At 42.8% G+C, this 14,608-nt stretch overlaps 1 protein-coding gene across 1 annotated transcript in view; it reads left to right on the top strand.

Annotated features, from left to right (window-relative positions):
- Positions 1–240: 240 nt before the first annotated feature.
- The window catches only part of LOC126194872 (peptidyl-prolyl cis-trans isomerase Fkbp12), a 48,210-nt gene continuing 33,842 nt past the window's right edge, over positions 241–14,608 (top strand). Inside the window, exons 1-2 of the mRNA XM_049933217.1 lie at positions 241–456; positions 11,054–11,101. Of these exons, the coding sequence (XP_049789174.1) occupies positions 420–456; positions 11,054–11,101 (85 nt within the window). The 5' untranslated portion in view covers positions 241–419. The remainder of the gene's footprint in view (positions 457–11,053; positions 11,102–14,608) is intronic.

The raw sequence follows: 14,608 nt of genomic DNA on the forward strand, positions 1-14,608 counted from the left end.
AGTCACAAAATTTAAATTTGAAACGCGCGGCTCCGCAGTAACAGTTCTCAGCAAGTGAATTCCTGATAAACAGTAACTTTGCTACTAGTGAACTCAAGCTGCATAATAAATTAGAATTAATTTACGTTTGGCTGCAATAGTAATTGATTATTATTCTTCACAAATTATTTTCATCTCTAAATAATTACATGAAAGCTCCGCTAACGACATCTTGTTAATAAAAATATCATTACCCAAAATGTACCTTGAAAGCGCCATTTTCAGCGTATTGTCTAAAAGGCAAGAAGCACGAACAGTTAGCTGCTGCAGGTGTACGGAAGTGGTTGTGTTGTAGCCTGCTTTGCACTCGGTACAGCATCGAGCAGTACTCTAGTCTACATTAATTGTAATAGTTGCGTACTGTGAGAGGCATTTCTAAAATGGGCGTGGAAGTAGAAGTAATTTCTCCCGGCGATGGTAAGCAGAAAATGAAAATTTAGCTCTTAAGCCTTATACAATAGCCTAAAATTCGCTCGTTTTTCTGAATAGAAGATTGTTTCTGTGCTGATCCAAAGGAAGACTCGCCTCACGACCATACGGTGATTATCAGTTATTCCAAGATTGTGTGTTTCGTTCGCGTGTAGTTCACTGAATGAATGCAAAGTATTCTTAGAAGCTTTCAAAAAGTTAGTTCTTCAATGCATTTGATACAGTTAATAAATAGCAAAAGCGAATGGACTATATTTGCTGTGACAAGAAGACAACTATATCTCCTTGTTATACTGAATGAAATTGGTTTCAGCAGTGGTGTTCACTATGGTAAATTGAGACATTTCGAGAGCTACATTCGTTTGCTTTATCTCGCGGAATTCAGCAGAGTGATTCCTTGAACTGTCTACCGTACATACGTGTATGTACAGTCCCTTCATTTACCTTATTAATTTCCAACGATCACAATATTTCTCAATGTAGTCCTTCCACAGATGAATTTATTTTTCGTGTCTATGAATGGTTAACATGTTGCTCTCCATTAGCCGCCTAGTAATCTGTAGCTTTTGCTTTAGCTGTCCGTGCCAAACACCCGTTAGTCAAAACTGGCAAGACACTGATTGTAAATTTCTTCGCACATGAGCAGCTTGGTTTTGGAGAAGCCTGTATGAAGTTTACTAAAAGCATTCCAGGCTTATTATTATTATTTTTTTTTTTTTAATATTCTGGTCTACATCTACATTTATACATCTGTCTAGTTCTCTTCAACTGCACAATGTCTTCATTATACATTGTCCTAGTATAATCTTAATTGGTCAGCAGGTTTACTTTCTTTTCATCAGTTGTTCAAGTTTATCTGCACTGCAGACAAACAGTAGGGCCTGCAGTACCATCAGCAAAACACGATTCAGGTATATTTCATTAACCAGTATCACTCTTTCAGTTACCAGTATAAGAATTTGAAAAATAATTGCCCTGATGAAACTCTATAAACCCATAATGTTGAAATTTCAGTAAATCTGTGGCTAAAACGAGGTAAATCCTGCTCACTTATGAAAACACAACATAGGCCTACTTTTTGTAATAATGATACTCCAGGTTTTATAAGATCCTGGAATAAAACTAAATTTTAATCAGTGTTGAATCAGATTATGTTAGTGTATTCCAGGTGATGTAGCTTATGGCTGCTTCCTTGCTACAGGGGAATATTATCAGTGCATATTAGTTCATGAATGGTGCTTCAGACTAAATGTTTGTTTAATTTGTTCTTTTTGACTTGTAGATCTTTTTTGTACTTTGAATTAACAATTGCAGATTCTAAATCTATTGCATTTGAGAACAGGAGGGTAGTAAATAAGTGAAAAATTGAGAAATTTAGGAAATTGCTTAAAGACATGGACTGGATAGATGTTTACAATAGGCTGGACTCAAATGGAAGACAAAGCATTCTTTAATAAAGTTGCCTCCAATTTTGAAAATAGTTTTCCCTTAAAGGTAACTCAAATCATACGGAAGTCAAAAAATAAACTGTGGATTAGGCCTACACAAGGAATAGAGATATCATATGGGGCAAAAAGGAGACTGTGTGCACTATCTAGGAACAGCTCTAATGTTAGAATTGTAATGTATTACAATGTATACTGCAATATATTGAAGCAAGTAATCCAGAAATCGAAGCAGCTTTATTATGAGAAAAAGACAATTGCATCAGGTAACAAAATAAAAACTGTATGGGATACTCTGAAGACAGAGACAGCTGGGGGAGGGGGAGAAAGAAAGAGAGATGAGGAACAGATAGCTCTAGAAATAAATGACTTTGTTAACAAGTACATGTAGTGTTGCAAACCTCTTAAATAAGTACTTCATTTCTGTTACTGACAGCTTGGGATTTCCAGGTTTGGTGAACAGTGCAATGGAGTATCTAAGACAAGTCTTTAAAAATAACTTCAGTAAAATGGAAATGACACTCCTGTCTCCCAAAGAAAGTAGCATCCATCATAAAATCCTTAAAATCTAAGTATTCCAGTTGGTATGATAACATGTCAATGAAGTTACTTTCTAACTAGAGTGCTTATGCGAGTGGAGTTCTATCTTAAGTTATTTGTGTAATCAATCTCTTAACAGCAGAACATTTCCAGACTGGCTAAAATATGCTGAAGTTAAGCCTCTTTATAAGAAGGGGGATAAAGAGACACCATCAAACTATTGACCAATTTCACTTTTGCCGGCTTCTCAAAAATTTTTGCAAAGGTTGTGTTCAAGCATCTCCTTAAGCACCTGACTGCAAATAATATATTGTCCAAGTCACAGTTTAGATTTCTGAAGGGTTCTCATATAGAGAAAACTATTTACATTTACAGTGAGAATGTACTTAATTCATTAGATAATAAGTTAGAGGCTACTGGAATTTTCTGTGACGTGTCAAAAGCCTTAGACTGTGTGAACCACAGCATTCTCTTAAGTAAATTAGAATATTATGGTGTCACCGGCAGTGCTGCGAAATGGTTTGAGTCTTATCTAACAGGAAACAAAGGATGTCGTTGCGAAATACCTGTGCAGTAAGCAGTCTGTATTCATCTGACTGGTAATTAATTACATATGGTTGTCCTCAAGGTTCCATCTCGGGACATTTGCCTTTTCTTGTGTACATTAAAACTTCTCATCGGTTACATTTCCAGATGCTAAATTTGTTTTGTTTGTAGATGATGCAAACATTGCAATAAGTAGCAAGTCAAGTACATATTTATAAACAGCTGTTAATCAAATTTTCATTGACGTTAAGTGGTTTAATGCTAATACACTGTCATTAAACTTTGAGAAGACCCACTATATGCAGTTCAGAACCTGTAAGAGATTTCCTTCCAGCATGAGTATAACATATGAAGACATGCAGATAGAAGAGCTTGGCAGTGTTAAATTTCTGGGATTACAACTCGATAAAAAATTCAGTTGGGAAGGCCATACCACAGAATTGCTTAAGCGCCTAAACAAGTCTGTATTTGCTGTGAGGTTGATGTCAGATGTAAGAGATATAAATATAAAAAGAAACTTGCATACTTTGCCTACTTTCGTTCTATTATGTCATATGGGATCATATTCTGGGGCAACTCATCAAACTGAGCAAAAGTTTTTAGGGTGCAAAACCATGTGATAAGTCATTAGTGGTGTAAATTCAAGAACATCTTGTAGAAACCTGTTCAAGGAACTATGGTTCTAACCACTGCTTCTCAGTGTGTCTATTCCTTAATGAAATATGTTGCAAGTAATACATATGTTTCCAACCAATAGCTCAATACATAGTATCGATACTAGGAATAAGAACAGTCTACATTAAGACGTAAAATCACTTACCTTGGTCCCCCCTCCCTCCCCCGTCAGGTGGTCCACAGTACCTTTTGTGGGTACGTGTGTGGCGCACATGGGGCCCCGAGCTATTGCAGTCTCCTTTCCTTTTCCAGACTGCATTACCATCCCTGTTACTCTCCTTCCCTGTCCTTGCTTCTTTCTCCCTGTCTTTCTCTTGGTGGACTTCTTTATATCGGCCTGTCTACCCTCCTGGCTTTGTTTTGGTATGTGCTATTGTTTAGTTTGCTGTTTCCATCTCCTTTTCGGCGTTTTTGGTTCCCTTGGGGTTTGATCTCCATTTCCAATGTTTCCCTCCAGTGTGAGCCATTTGGGGATAAACTCCCAACCTAGTTTCCATGTTGCAGGCTCCTCTCCCCTCCCTTTTCCCCTTGCACCCTGGCCCCCTTCCTGCTAGGTCACCAGCACTGTAGCCAGTCTGTGTGGTGGGGCTGTTACGTACCCACATGGCTGAGCCCCCTGATAACATAGGGATCACACTGCTAGTACCTGAGCTGTTAACGCCTCGTGTATGCCAAGGAGTTGATGCTGATCACTTTGGAGCATCAGAACTCCTGGTAATGGCCACTGGGTCAGACTGCCCTTGAGGTGGCTGGGGGATGCCCATGGGTGAGACCCTGGCTGGAGTGGGTGGTACTAGGGTGGCTGGAGTGTGCGGTACTAGGGCGGACGCCTTGCACATGAAGTGACAAAAGCTTCAACATCCTGGCCATTCTGTGGCCGTCTCTAAGAGTGATAGAAGACATGACACTCCTTCTGATCCTTAAGCCTTCCCCTCCCTGGCCACCCCCCCGGGAAGAGGTCAAGCTCGCTGGCTTGGGCTGAAACCTTTCACTCAGTACCTGGTTTGTACCAGGACACATGGCGAAAATTTTGCCATGACCAAGCCTTTGTTTTTCATGGAGACGATTGAAGACAAGTACGGCGAAGTGGAATCCATGAGTAAAATGCGGTCTGGTTCTTCTTAAAGAAATCTCCTGCTGCCCAATTTGAAGGCCTGTGTGCTTGTGACCCATCTCGGTGACATCCCAGTCTGTCGCACCCCACCAATCTTTGAACTCGGTACAGGGTGTCACTTTCCACTGGAATCTTCTCCTCCAAACTGAGGAGGAGCTCCGTGCATACCTCTAGAGGCGAGGAGTTTGATTTTTCCATCGTGTACAGCAAGGCCCTAAAAACAGTTGCACTGCTACAGGCACCTTTATCCTGGCCTTCGGGGGGGATACCCTCCCAGAGCAGGTCAAGGTGATGGTGTATCGGTGTGATGTAAAACCTTACGTTCCACCACTGATGAGATGCTTTAAGTGCTTACAGTTTGGCCACATGTCTTCCCGCTGCACCAGTGATACCCTCTGTGGTGACTGTGGGAGCCCCCTCCGTGAGGGGAGTGCCTGCGTTTCCCTGCCAGTGTGCGTAAATTGTAATGCGCAGAATCCTGCGTAAATTGTAATGTGCAGAATCCTACATGCTCCCCAGCATGCCTGGTGTATGTGAAAGAATGACAGATTCAAGAGTAAGAGACCTTAGATCGATTTGCCTACACCGAGGCTTGTCGGAAGTATGACCGGCTCCATCCCGTGCCTGTAACTTCTACTTTTGCTTCAGTTGCATCCATTCCCCCTCCTCTTCCCAGCCCCGCCCCATTTGCCCCACACCTTACGCCTCACCGTCTCTCTCTCTCTCTCTCTCTCTCTCTCTCTCTCTCTCTCTCTCTCTCTCTCTCTCTCTCTCTCCCCCCCCCCCACTCCCCCTTCCCATCAGTACCCATACCCACCCCTTCTGGTGCTGCTCCCCCTCCCCCACTGGAAAAGCGCTCCCCTTCTTCGGCAGCCGCTGGTACTGGAGCTCCCTCCGGACTCCTCTTACTGGCAACCCCCTGAAAGGTGATCTGCAGCTCCACATCGGCCGTGCTATCTGCAGCTGGTGGGCACCAAGATTGCCATGAGTAATTCTGTGCCTGACCTCACTGCAGTCTGCCCTTCTCTTCCTTCACAAGAGAAGCATCAGAAACACAAGAAAAAGGGCAAGGCCCCTCTGGTACCCCTTCAGGTGCCGCCTTCCCCTCCTCCAGCCAATGAACCAACAGTCTGACCCATCCTATATGGACATTGCCCCATCCTTATCGGTGATGAAAGGTGATTCATCAGAGTGACCAGCTCCTGTCTGTTCACTTCCCTGTGTTGGGAGATTTGTGACTCCCCTCCCTGGCCAAGATCCTCTTTTCTCTCCCTTTTATCACATTTTAGATTTGGTTAGTCTCCTTTTACAATACACACTTTTACATTCTAGCGGTTGAACTCTTTTGAATAGCAGGTGGTCTTGCCTGTACTGTATCAGAGGTGGGATATTTCCTGCCTCTAGCATAGCCTTGGGGTTGCCCACTTGCTGACTTCCCTCCTTTTGTTTTCACCATTGAAAACACGACTGCACTTTCACGTTTTTTTAGCCTTTTACCTTTTATCGTTATGAGTCTTCTGAGATGTAAATCTGTCCGAATGGACCACCTTTGAAACAAGGGACTGATGACCTTGCTGTTTGGTCCCTTCAACCCCAACCAACCAACCGTTAGCTTCCCATTTGGGCTCCAGCTTGAGAATACTCCAGTGGAATTGTAATGGATATTTGTGTCAACTCCTGGAGCTGCAGCTCTACTCTGCTGCTTTCATTGCTCTCCAGGAGACCCATTTTATCAGTTCTTATTCACCTGCCCTTCGTGGTTTCCACACTTTGTCGGAACCAAATTGGCCCCTTGCGGGCTTCTGGTGGTGTTTGCGCTTTGGTCCGCAAGGTTCCCCTCCATACCGCTCTGGAAGCAATTGCTGTCAGGGTCCTTCTGGCCACTCCAATCACAATCTGTAATCTCTACCACCCGCCTGACAGGCTGCACACATCCCCTGCCCTAACCACCCTCCTTCAAAAACTCTCTTCCTGCTTCTAGGGGACTTTAATGCCCACGACCCTCTTTGGGATAGTCACACCATTACTGTCCTGGGAAGGACAGTTGAAGTTTTTCTGGCAGGGCTTGACCTCTGTCTACTGAACACTGGTGCTCCCACACACTTTAGTGTGGCACACGGCACTTTCTCTGCCATTGACCTCGCCATCTGTAGTCCTGGCCTTCTTCCCTCCATTCATGGGGTGTCCACGATGACTTACGTGACAACGATCATTACCTGGTTGTTTTGACTTTCCTTCAGTGTCTCTCACTCCTTCACCCACCCAGGTCTACACAGACTTTGACTGCCGCCATCTTTCCGCAGCTGTTTCAGCCATCCCTTCTTCCTCGGGTTCCCACCCGTCGGAAGATGGTTCCTCGATGGTCTCTGAAAATTGCTGCGGCCATAAGACTGCCGCCATGCTCTTAAACACTTCAAGCGGCACCCTTCTACTACCCCCCTTCTGGCCTTTAAACAATTCCGTGCCCGGGCCAGTTACCTAATCAAATTTCAGAAACAGATTTGCTGGGAATGATGTGTGGCTGCCATAGGACCGCACACACCCTCTTCACAAGTCTGGGCGAAACTCAGGCAAATTTTTTGCCATCGTCCTCCCACGGTGTTGCAGGAATTTCTGTGCATGGTGTTGTCCGTACCCATCTGGACTTTGTCACAGAGCATTTCGCTCAACACTTTGCCCAAGCCTCTGCATTGACTCAGTACCTGCCCACATTACTCCTCCTGAAAGAGCACTCGGAACGACTGCCTTTGTCTTTAGTTTTTCGCTGCGTGGAGGCTTATAATGCCCCATTTAGCGAGTGGGAATTCGCCAGCGGCCTCGCCCTTTGTCCCGACAAGGCCTCTGGACCGGATCAGATACATAACCAAATGCTCCACCACTTTATCAGTGACTGGCCACTGTCATATACTGACCCTTTGCAATCTGTGGAGTGGGGGTATTTCCTACCCAGTGGCAGGAAAGCATTGTTATTCCGGTGTTGAAGCCTGGGAAGCCACCTTTTCAGTTGGATAGCTATCATCCAATTAGCCTTACCAACATCCTCTGCAAGCTCCTCTAACGCCTGGTGAGTCAGCAACTGATTTGGATCCTTGAATCCCGTGACCTTTTGTCATCAACTGAAAGTGGTTTTTGCTGTGGCCCCTCTACAGAGGATAACTTGGTCCACGTGGATTCTGCTATCCCGTCAGTTTCTGCCCATCGGCAACACCTCACTGCAGTTTTCTTTGACCTGCATAAAGCCTGAGACACCACCTGGTGCCACCACATCCTCACTACCCTTCACAAATGGGGCCTTTGTGGTGCTCTGCCCATTTTTATCCGTAACTTTCTATCTTGTCGCTCTTTCTCTGTCCAAGTTGGTTCCTCCTACAGCACTTACCAGCGGCAAGAAAATGGGATTCCATAGGGTTCCATGCTGAGTGTCCCTCTTTCTCGTAGCCATTAATGGACGGGTGGCGGCTGCTGGGCCAAGTGTCCCACTCTTTGTATGCTGATGATTTTTGTATCTATGTCGCTTCCTCTGTTGCGGGTGCTGCAGAACGCCATCTACACGGGGGCAATCTATTTGGTGCAATCTTGGGCTCTATCCCATGGCTTTGTTTTCGATGGCCAAGTTGTGTGTCGTGCATTTCTGCCGTCGCCGTTTGGCCCATCCCTATCTGGACCTGTTCCTCGAGGTGGTGGATACCACCCGCTTCTTGGGTCTGGTCTTCAATGCCTGGTTGACGTGGCTCTCTCATCTTCGCCAGCTGAAGAGGATGTGCTGGTTAAATCTCAAATGTTCTGTGCAATACTACCTGGGGTGCAGACCACTCTATTGTACTGTGATTGTGCAAAGTGCTGGTCCAGTCTCGTTTGGACTATGGGAGTCCTGTCTATGGTTCTGAATCAGCTTTGACATTGCAGAGACTAGACCCCATCCACCATTGTGAGGTACAACTTGCGACTGGTGCCTTCCGGACTAGCCCCATGATTAGCCTTTTCGCTGAGGTGGGGATTCCACTGCTGCGAGTTTTGGGCCAACAACAGATGATATCTTACGCCCTCCGCATTCGCTGCACCCAAAGCACCCTAATTATGGTCTCCTTTGGCTGCCCGCATTCAGTTGCTCTTTTCTGAGCTTCAGCACTTCACTTTGCCGCCTCTTTTCTCCACTCTCACCCCTACCCTTCCATCGTGTGTCTTGGCCACAGCTCTGTCTTGATCTCTCCATCAATTCAAAGGATTATGTTTCTCGGATGCCCTCCACCACTATTTCTACTGTCTCCTCAGTTCAATCCAGGGTTCAGAAGTGATTTATACTGATGGCTCCATGGTTGCTGGCCACACTGGTTATGCTTGCACCTATGCAAGACATACGGAACTTCGTTCCTTGCCAGATGGCTGTAGTGTTTTTACTGCAGAATTGCAGAATTGGTAGCCATCTCGCACGCACTGGACCATATCCGCTTCTGCTCAGGACTGTCCTTCACTATCTGTAGTGACTTCTTGAGCAGTTAGCTTCCCTCGCCACCTGTTGGTCCTCCTCTCCTTGATCAATCTGGATGCTCAGTGGTTTTCATTTAGACTCCCCGCCATGTTGGGATCCCTGGCAATGAAGGCTACTAACAGGCCATCTCTTGCTATTGGCATTCTGGAAATAGACCTTCGCTCGGCATTACATTGTCAGGTTTTGGGACTTTGGAATGCAAAATGGCAAGCTTTCTTCACCGAACAAGCTCAGGGCGATAAAGGATTCTACACCTATGTGGTGGTCCTCCTTACGGGCCTCTCGTAAGGCCTCTATCATCCTTTGCCAGCTCCGCATTGGCCATACTTGGCTGACTCACAGTTATCTCCTCCGTCGTGAGGACACCCCCCCCCCCCTGTCATTGTGTTGTGGATTCATGTTGACTATGCTTCATCTCTTACTGGACTGTCCCAACTTAGCTGCCCTGGCGTTAGCTGACAATGCCTCAGCGGCTGATTTAGTTTTAAGATTTCTTTGTGATGGGGGTTTTTATCGCTTTATTTAAAGGTGGGATCTTCAACCTTATCCGTAGGTGGAGGGGATGGCAGGCCATCTTGCTCTCCCCTTCGCCCCGATTGCACTGGCTTCGACTGGGCTTGGTGGTTCAACCCCATCCTTTGCCTTTCCACTCCTTTCCTGATGGGGTCTGTTTTGAGTGTCCATCTTGTCTACCTGTGCTTCTTCCCTCATGCCCCTGTCATTATTCACTTTGTTTCCCTCCCTTCTTTCTTCTTCTGCCTCCTCCCTTTCTTCTCTGTCAATAGTTTGTAATTTTATTGCCATTGTAGTTCCCTCTTATAGTGTGAGGTTTTATCAGTTTGTTATTCCAAGGTCGGAGGGACTGATGACTGTAGTTTGGTCCCTTTCTCCAGTCCAACCAATTTACCTTGGTCCAAAAAGGTTTCCAATATTCAGGAACACACAGTTTAAACAGAGTTTGAAAGACTTTTTGAGAGGCAAGCCAGCTTAAGTAAAAATCTGTTCGATTTCAGTTTTGACAACACTTGGTCACAACAGTCAAGATTAGGTATTTTGTGTATGAGAAATTTATTAGTAGTGCATAACAGTGTTTCATTCTGACAGTGTGTTAATCCTGTGAATATTAGCTGTTCCAGTTTACTGCATTGTATTAACATATTTCAACTATCTCCTGACAAATGATCAGGGTAGTAAGTATTATATTCAAATGTTTTATGTTTTTATGTTATACTTTGACATTTTCCACACCCATGAGAATCATCTCATTTTGTGGGTCTGTGGAATGAAAACTTAATCTAATCTAAACATAATTGGTCATTGAATGATATATTTCAAAGGCTGTGTGTTGACTCGATCTACAGTTTTGAAAGATAAATAAACAGAGATCAGGGCTAAGTTGGATTCAGAAGTAACCGTGAGATGCCATTGGATGTTTGAGGATCATAAGATAAAGAGGGTTGGGAATTAACAGGGGTATGCCCAGCTGTTTTGTTGATTGGGGAAAGACATGGAGTGGAGGTTACTGCAGTATACTCCTGGAGATATTTAAAAATGGAAGATTTAAAGACAGGAGATAGATAAAGATCTGTACACAAGAAAGTAATAGTAAGAATTGGTGTGGAGCCAGCAGTTAAAACTAGTATTGGAAGAGGTGCTAGACAAGGGTGTTATTTGTCAATGCTTTTCAATATTTATGTTGAGATATTAACAAAGTAAGCATTAAGTGTGTTCATCATTAACATAATGGCAATTGACAAAAGAAACAAATTGTTGCAGGACAGACGTACCCCAAAACTGGCCAGACTGTGGTTGTTCACTACACAGGTATGTAAGGGTCTTTGTATACTTTCGTGTTATATGCTTTTTCTAGCTGCTGCAACTTGTGGCACTGCCTTAGCACGTGAGCAGTGTGTTTTGTTGCTTGGTCACCTGTAGCACTGCTCAACCACTTCAAATTTATATTTACACTGCATAGGATTCACTGATTCCAAAACTAAAATACCGTATCTGGCATTTTTGTATTACAAATTGCATACTAAGGAAATGCCATGCTTAGATACACTGTTGCTTCAAAGAACTATTAAAAGGAGGTAATTTTTTGTGTAACTTCATGTAGTTGAAATCAGATGTGATGCTTGTGTATAAACCTTTTGTCTTCAGTCCTCCCCATTTGGTTTCAAATCGTACTAATTCTTTAATCTTGTGCATCATGAATATTATGCTTTCTCTTATGTAATGGTCATAAAATACCTCTAGAAAATACCTAGTACAACACTCTGGCTTGTGTTTTTGTGTGTGCGATTTTATATTGCAACTCCTTGCTGAAAAGTGCTGTTTTTATAAAGGCAGTGTTTGTGTTGTAAGACTGTAATGCTTCATGTTATGTCTTGTACTTTGAGGCTAGGCATTTAATTTTTTGCTTTTACTTCCAACAAACTTAAATGGTTTCAATATATAGACACTTAATGTGAAATGGATGAGCACAGGGAAATCAGGTCTTCTGCAAGTATGTTGGCTTTGTGTGTATGTGTGTGTGTGTGTGTGTGTGTGTGTGTGTGTGTGTGTGTGTGTGTGTGTGTTTGCCATCTCCTCCCAATCCCTGGATCACTTCCAACCATATTTGGCACAGAGACAGCAGGCCTCAAAAGTATCAGTACTGTGGAGGTTTATAGCCTGCTAGCACTAATACAAGTGGGATCCGGGCAAAAACTTTTTTTTTCCAACCCCTGGCGTGAAGGCTGCCTTGTATGGCAGGCATATTGTAGGGGACCAGTATTGGCCTATCAAATCCAATCTGCTGTGCAGCCCACACATGTGGGGCAAATAAATGATTTTTCAAGGCCCTTACATGTAGGCAGCCCTACATGTCAAGTATTTTGTGGGAGTAGCATTGGTAAACTTTATAGAACTGTGTTGCAGGGGCTAGAGGTGCTGATGAACAAGTAACAGAGACAAGTTGACATGGATAATAGAGGGTAGAGTGAGGGAAGGAAGGGAAGGTGCACGGAACTGGTGGAAGTAGTAGAGGCATAATGAGAAGGTGGAAAAGTAACTGGGGAGACAGGAGGAAGACATGGTTAGAGGAAATGTGGAGGGACATAACGAGATTACTTTGAGCAATTGCCAGTATTGTGAGAAAAGGAGTGTTGTTGTAGATGCTCATATAAGATGACGTAGGAAGTGCATGCTTGGTGTTTGCTCTGCTCATACACTTTTTGTCACATTTCTGATGGAATTTAATGCATACTGGGGCATTAAGTGACCATGTGCAGCACTGTTGCATGTTCCTCAGAGGGGACATGAGTTATTGTACTTAGTGCAATTGTTTTATCATATTGTAGCCAGGTAAGGAATCAGTTCCTGGCATAATATTCATTTAAGAACTAGACTCTACTACTCGAAGTACCCTAATACTTTGCTTTGTGGTGAGCTTAACACAATTTTTTAAATTCCCTGTCTGCAATATTGTTATATAGCATTTCCAATCAGGTTTACATGCACGCAGCACTGCAAAAAGAAAGTAAGAACAAATACTAATTTCTTGCAAAAATAAAAGGTGCTTGTGTACACAAAAACTAAGGATAATAAGTTATTTCATAATTATTTCCATATCTTTAAAAAATCGACAAGGTTATCTGTAAAGCCAAGAAACTGACTGGCAGTTCATATTCTACTCTAGGAATAAATATAAATCCATGTGGGGAGTTACAATGATAAAACACGGTGTGCTCCCAGTCTATAATTTACCAAAAATGGCATTCTGTGAATTATGATGTAATTTATAAAAAAATAATAGTGTTAAAACAAGTTGTGGTCGAACAACATTTTTCACGGAAGGCTGATTTGTAAAATTCTGCTAAAGCATATTAGAGACAAAATATTTTGTTAAATACTACTAACCAAATTTGCCTGCTTAGTCATCTTTAAGTGAATATTTATGTATGTTCATACATATACAGCATTACGAGACCTTACATTATCTTGTAAAAGAAACTGAATGTCAGAGAAGGTTCAAAGAGTGTCAGAATTTCGTAAACCATACTAAAATGCATTATTCGCCTTAAAGTGCACATTTGTATGTCCACATTCACACTGAGGTACTTCATATTATCTTTTCAGTCTGTTTTTTGGTATGCAACTGTTCTTGGAGTACCGCTATTGTAACATTTAATGTTTGATTCTTTATTATGGCATAATGTGATTCCTGCCAGAGAGTGAAAATGTGCACTTGAAATTGAGAGAACAATTGAAACCAGCCAATAGTGTGGAATGAAACATAGTTTCAAATAAACTGAATACCTCTACAGAAAAGATTAAAAACAGCAATCTTTTTAGCAAACATATAAAAATCACTTCATTGATCTGCAAGACAATTAATGCTTGACTGCTAATAACATGGAAATAAAATTAGAAACTTGAAACTAACAAATTTTAGTCTTTCAGGATTATTTGAATGTATTTTAATTCACTTGATAGCTTCGAGCCATAGAAATCCATTTTGTTTTCATTGGAAATGAGAGCCGTAAACGAAGAGAAAGTAGCTAAATCAACTAACGTAAACACAGATCACGTGGAGACTATCCCTCACTATGACTCTTGAGTGCTCTGCACATGTAAGAATCGTGCAACTTTGGAGTGCTATAAAACTTTCTTTGTGCAGGTTCTAGCTGCTTCTTGCTACTCATTGCATAAACAACTGGCAGCCACACTGAGCAGCCAAAATAGAAGGCGGCTCGGCTTAAAAGCAGACTTCAGTTCTGTACATGCATGTGCATCCACTGGCAGCTGCTTAAATGACCTATTTACTTCTTGCAAGAAGAAGAAGGTACCTCCTACTGAATCCTGAGATATGCTGAAATTGATTTGTTCAGTTGTGGTAAGAGCTACATAGTTCTGCCCCCCCCCCCCCTCCTTTCCATTTATAGTAAAAATGCTTAATGTGCAACAAAATACTCATAAGATATTTGTCTGTCTAATAAGTCTAATTTGTTGTACCTTGTTTCAATAGTCGATAGTGCATTACGAGGTGCATTCAAGTTCTAAGGCCTCCGATTTTTTTTCTCCGGACTGGAAAGAGATAGAAACATGCGCATTGTTTTAAAATGAGGCCGTGTTCATTGTCAATACGTCCCAGAGATGGCAGCACCGTACGGCAGATGGAATTTTACCTCCAGCGGCAAGAATGAGAACTGTTTTAAATACTTAAAATGGCGACGTTTTCCTTACTTGAACAGCGTGCAATCATTCGTTTTCTGAATTTGCGTGGTGTGAAACCAATTGAAATTCATAGACAGTTGAAGGAGACATGTGGTGATGGAGTTATGGATGTGT

Source organism: Schistocerca nitens, chromosome 7, assembly GCF_023898315.1.
Source record: "Schistocerca nitens isolate TAMUIC-IGC-003100 chromosome 7, iqSchNite1.1, whole genome shotgun sequence".
Lineage (NCBI taxonomy): Eukaryota > Metazoa > Arthropoda > Insecta > Orthoptera > Acrididae > Schistocerca > Schistocerca nitens.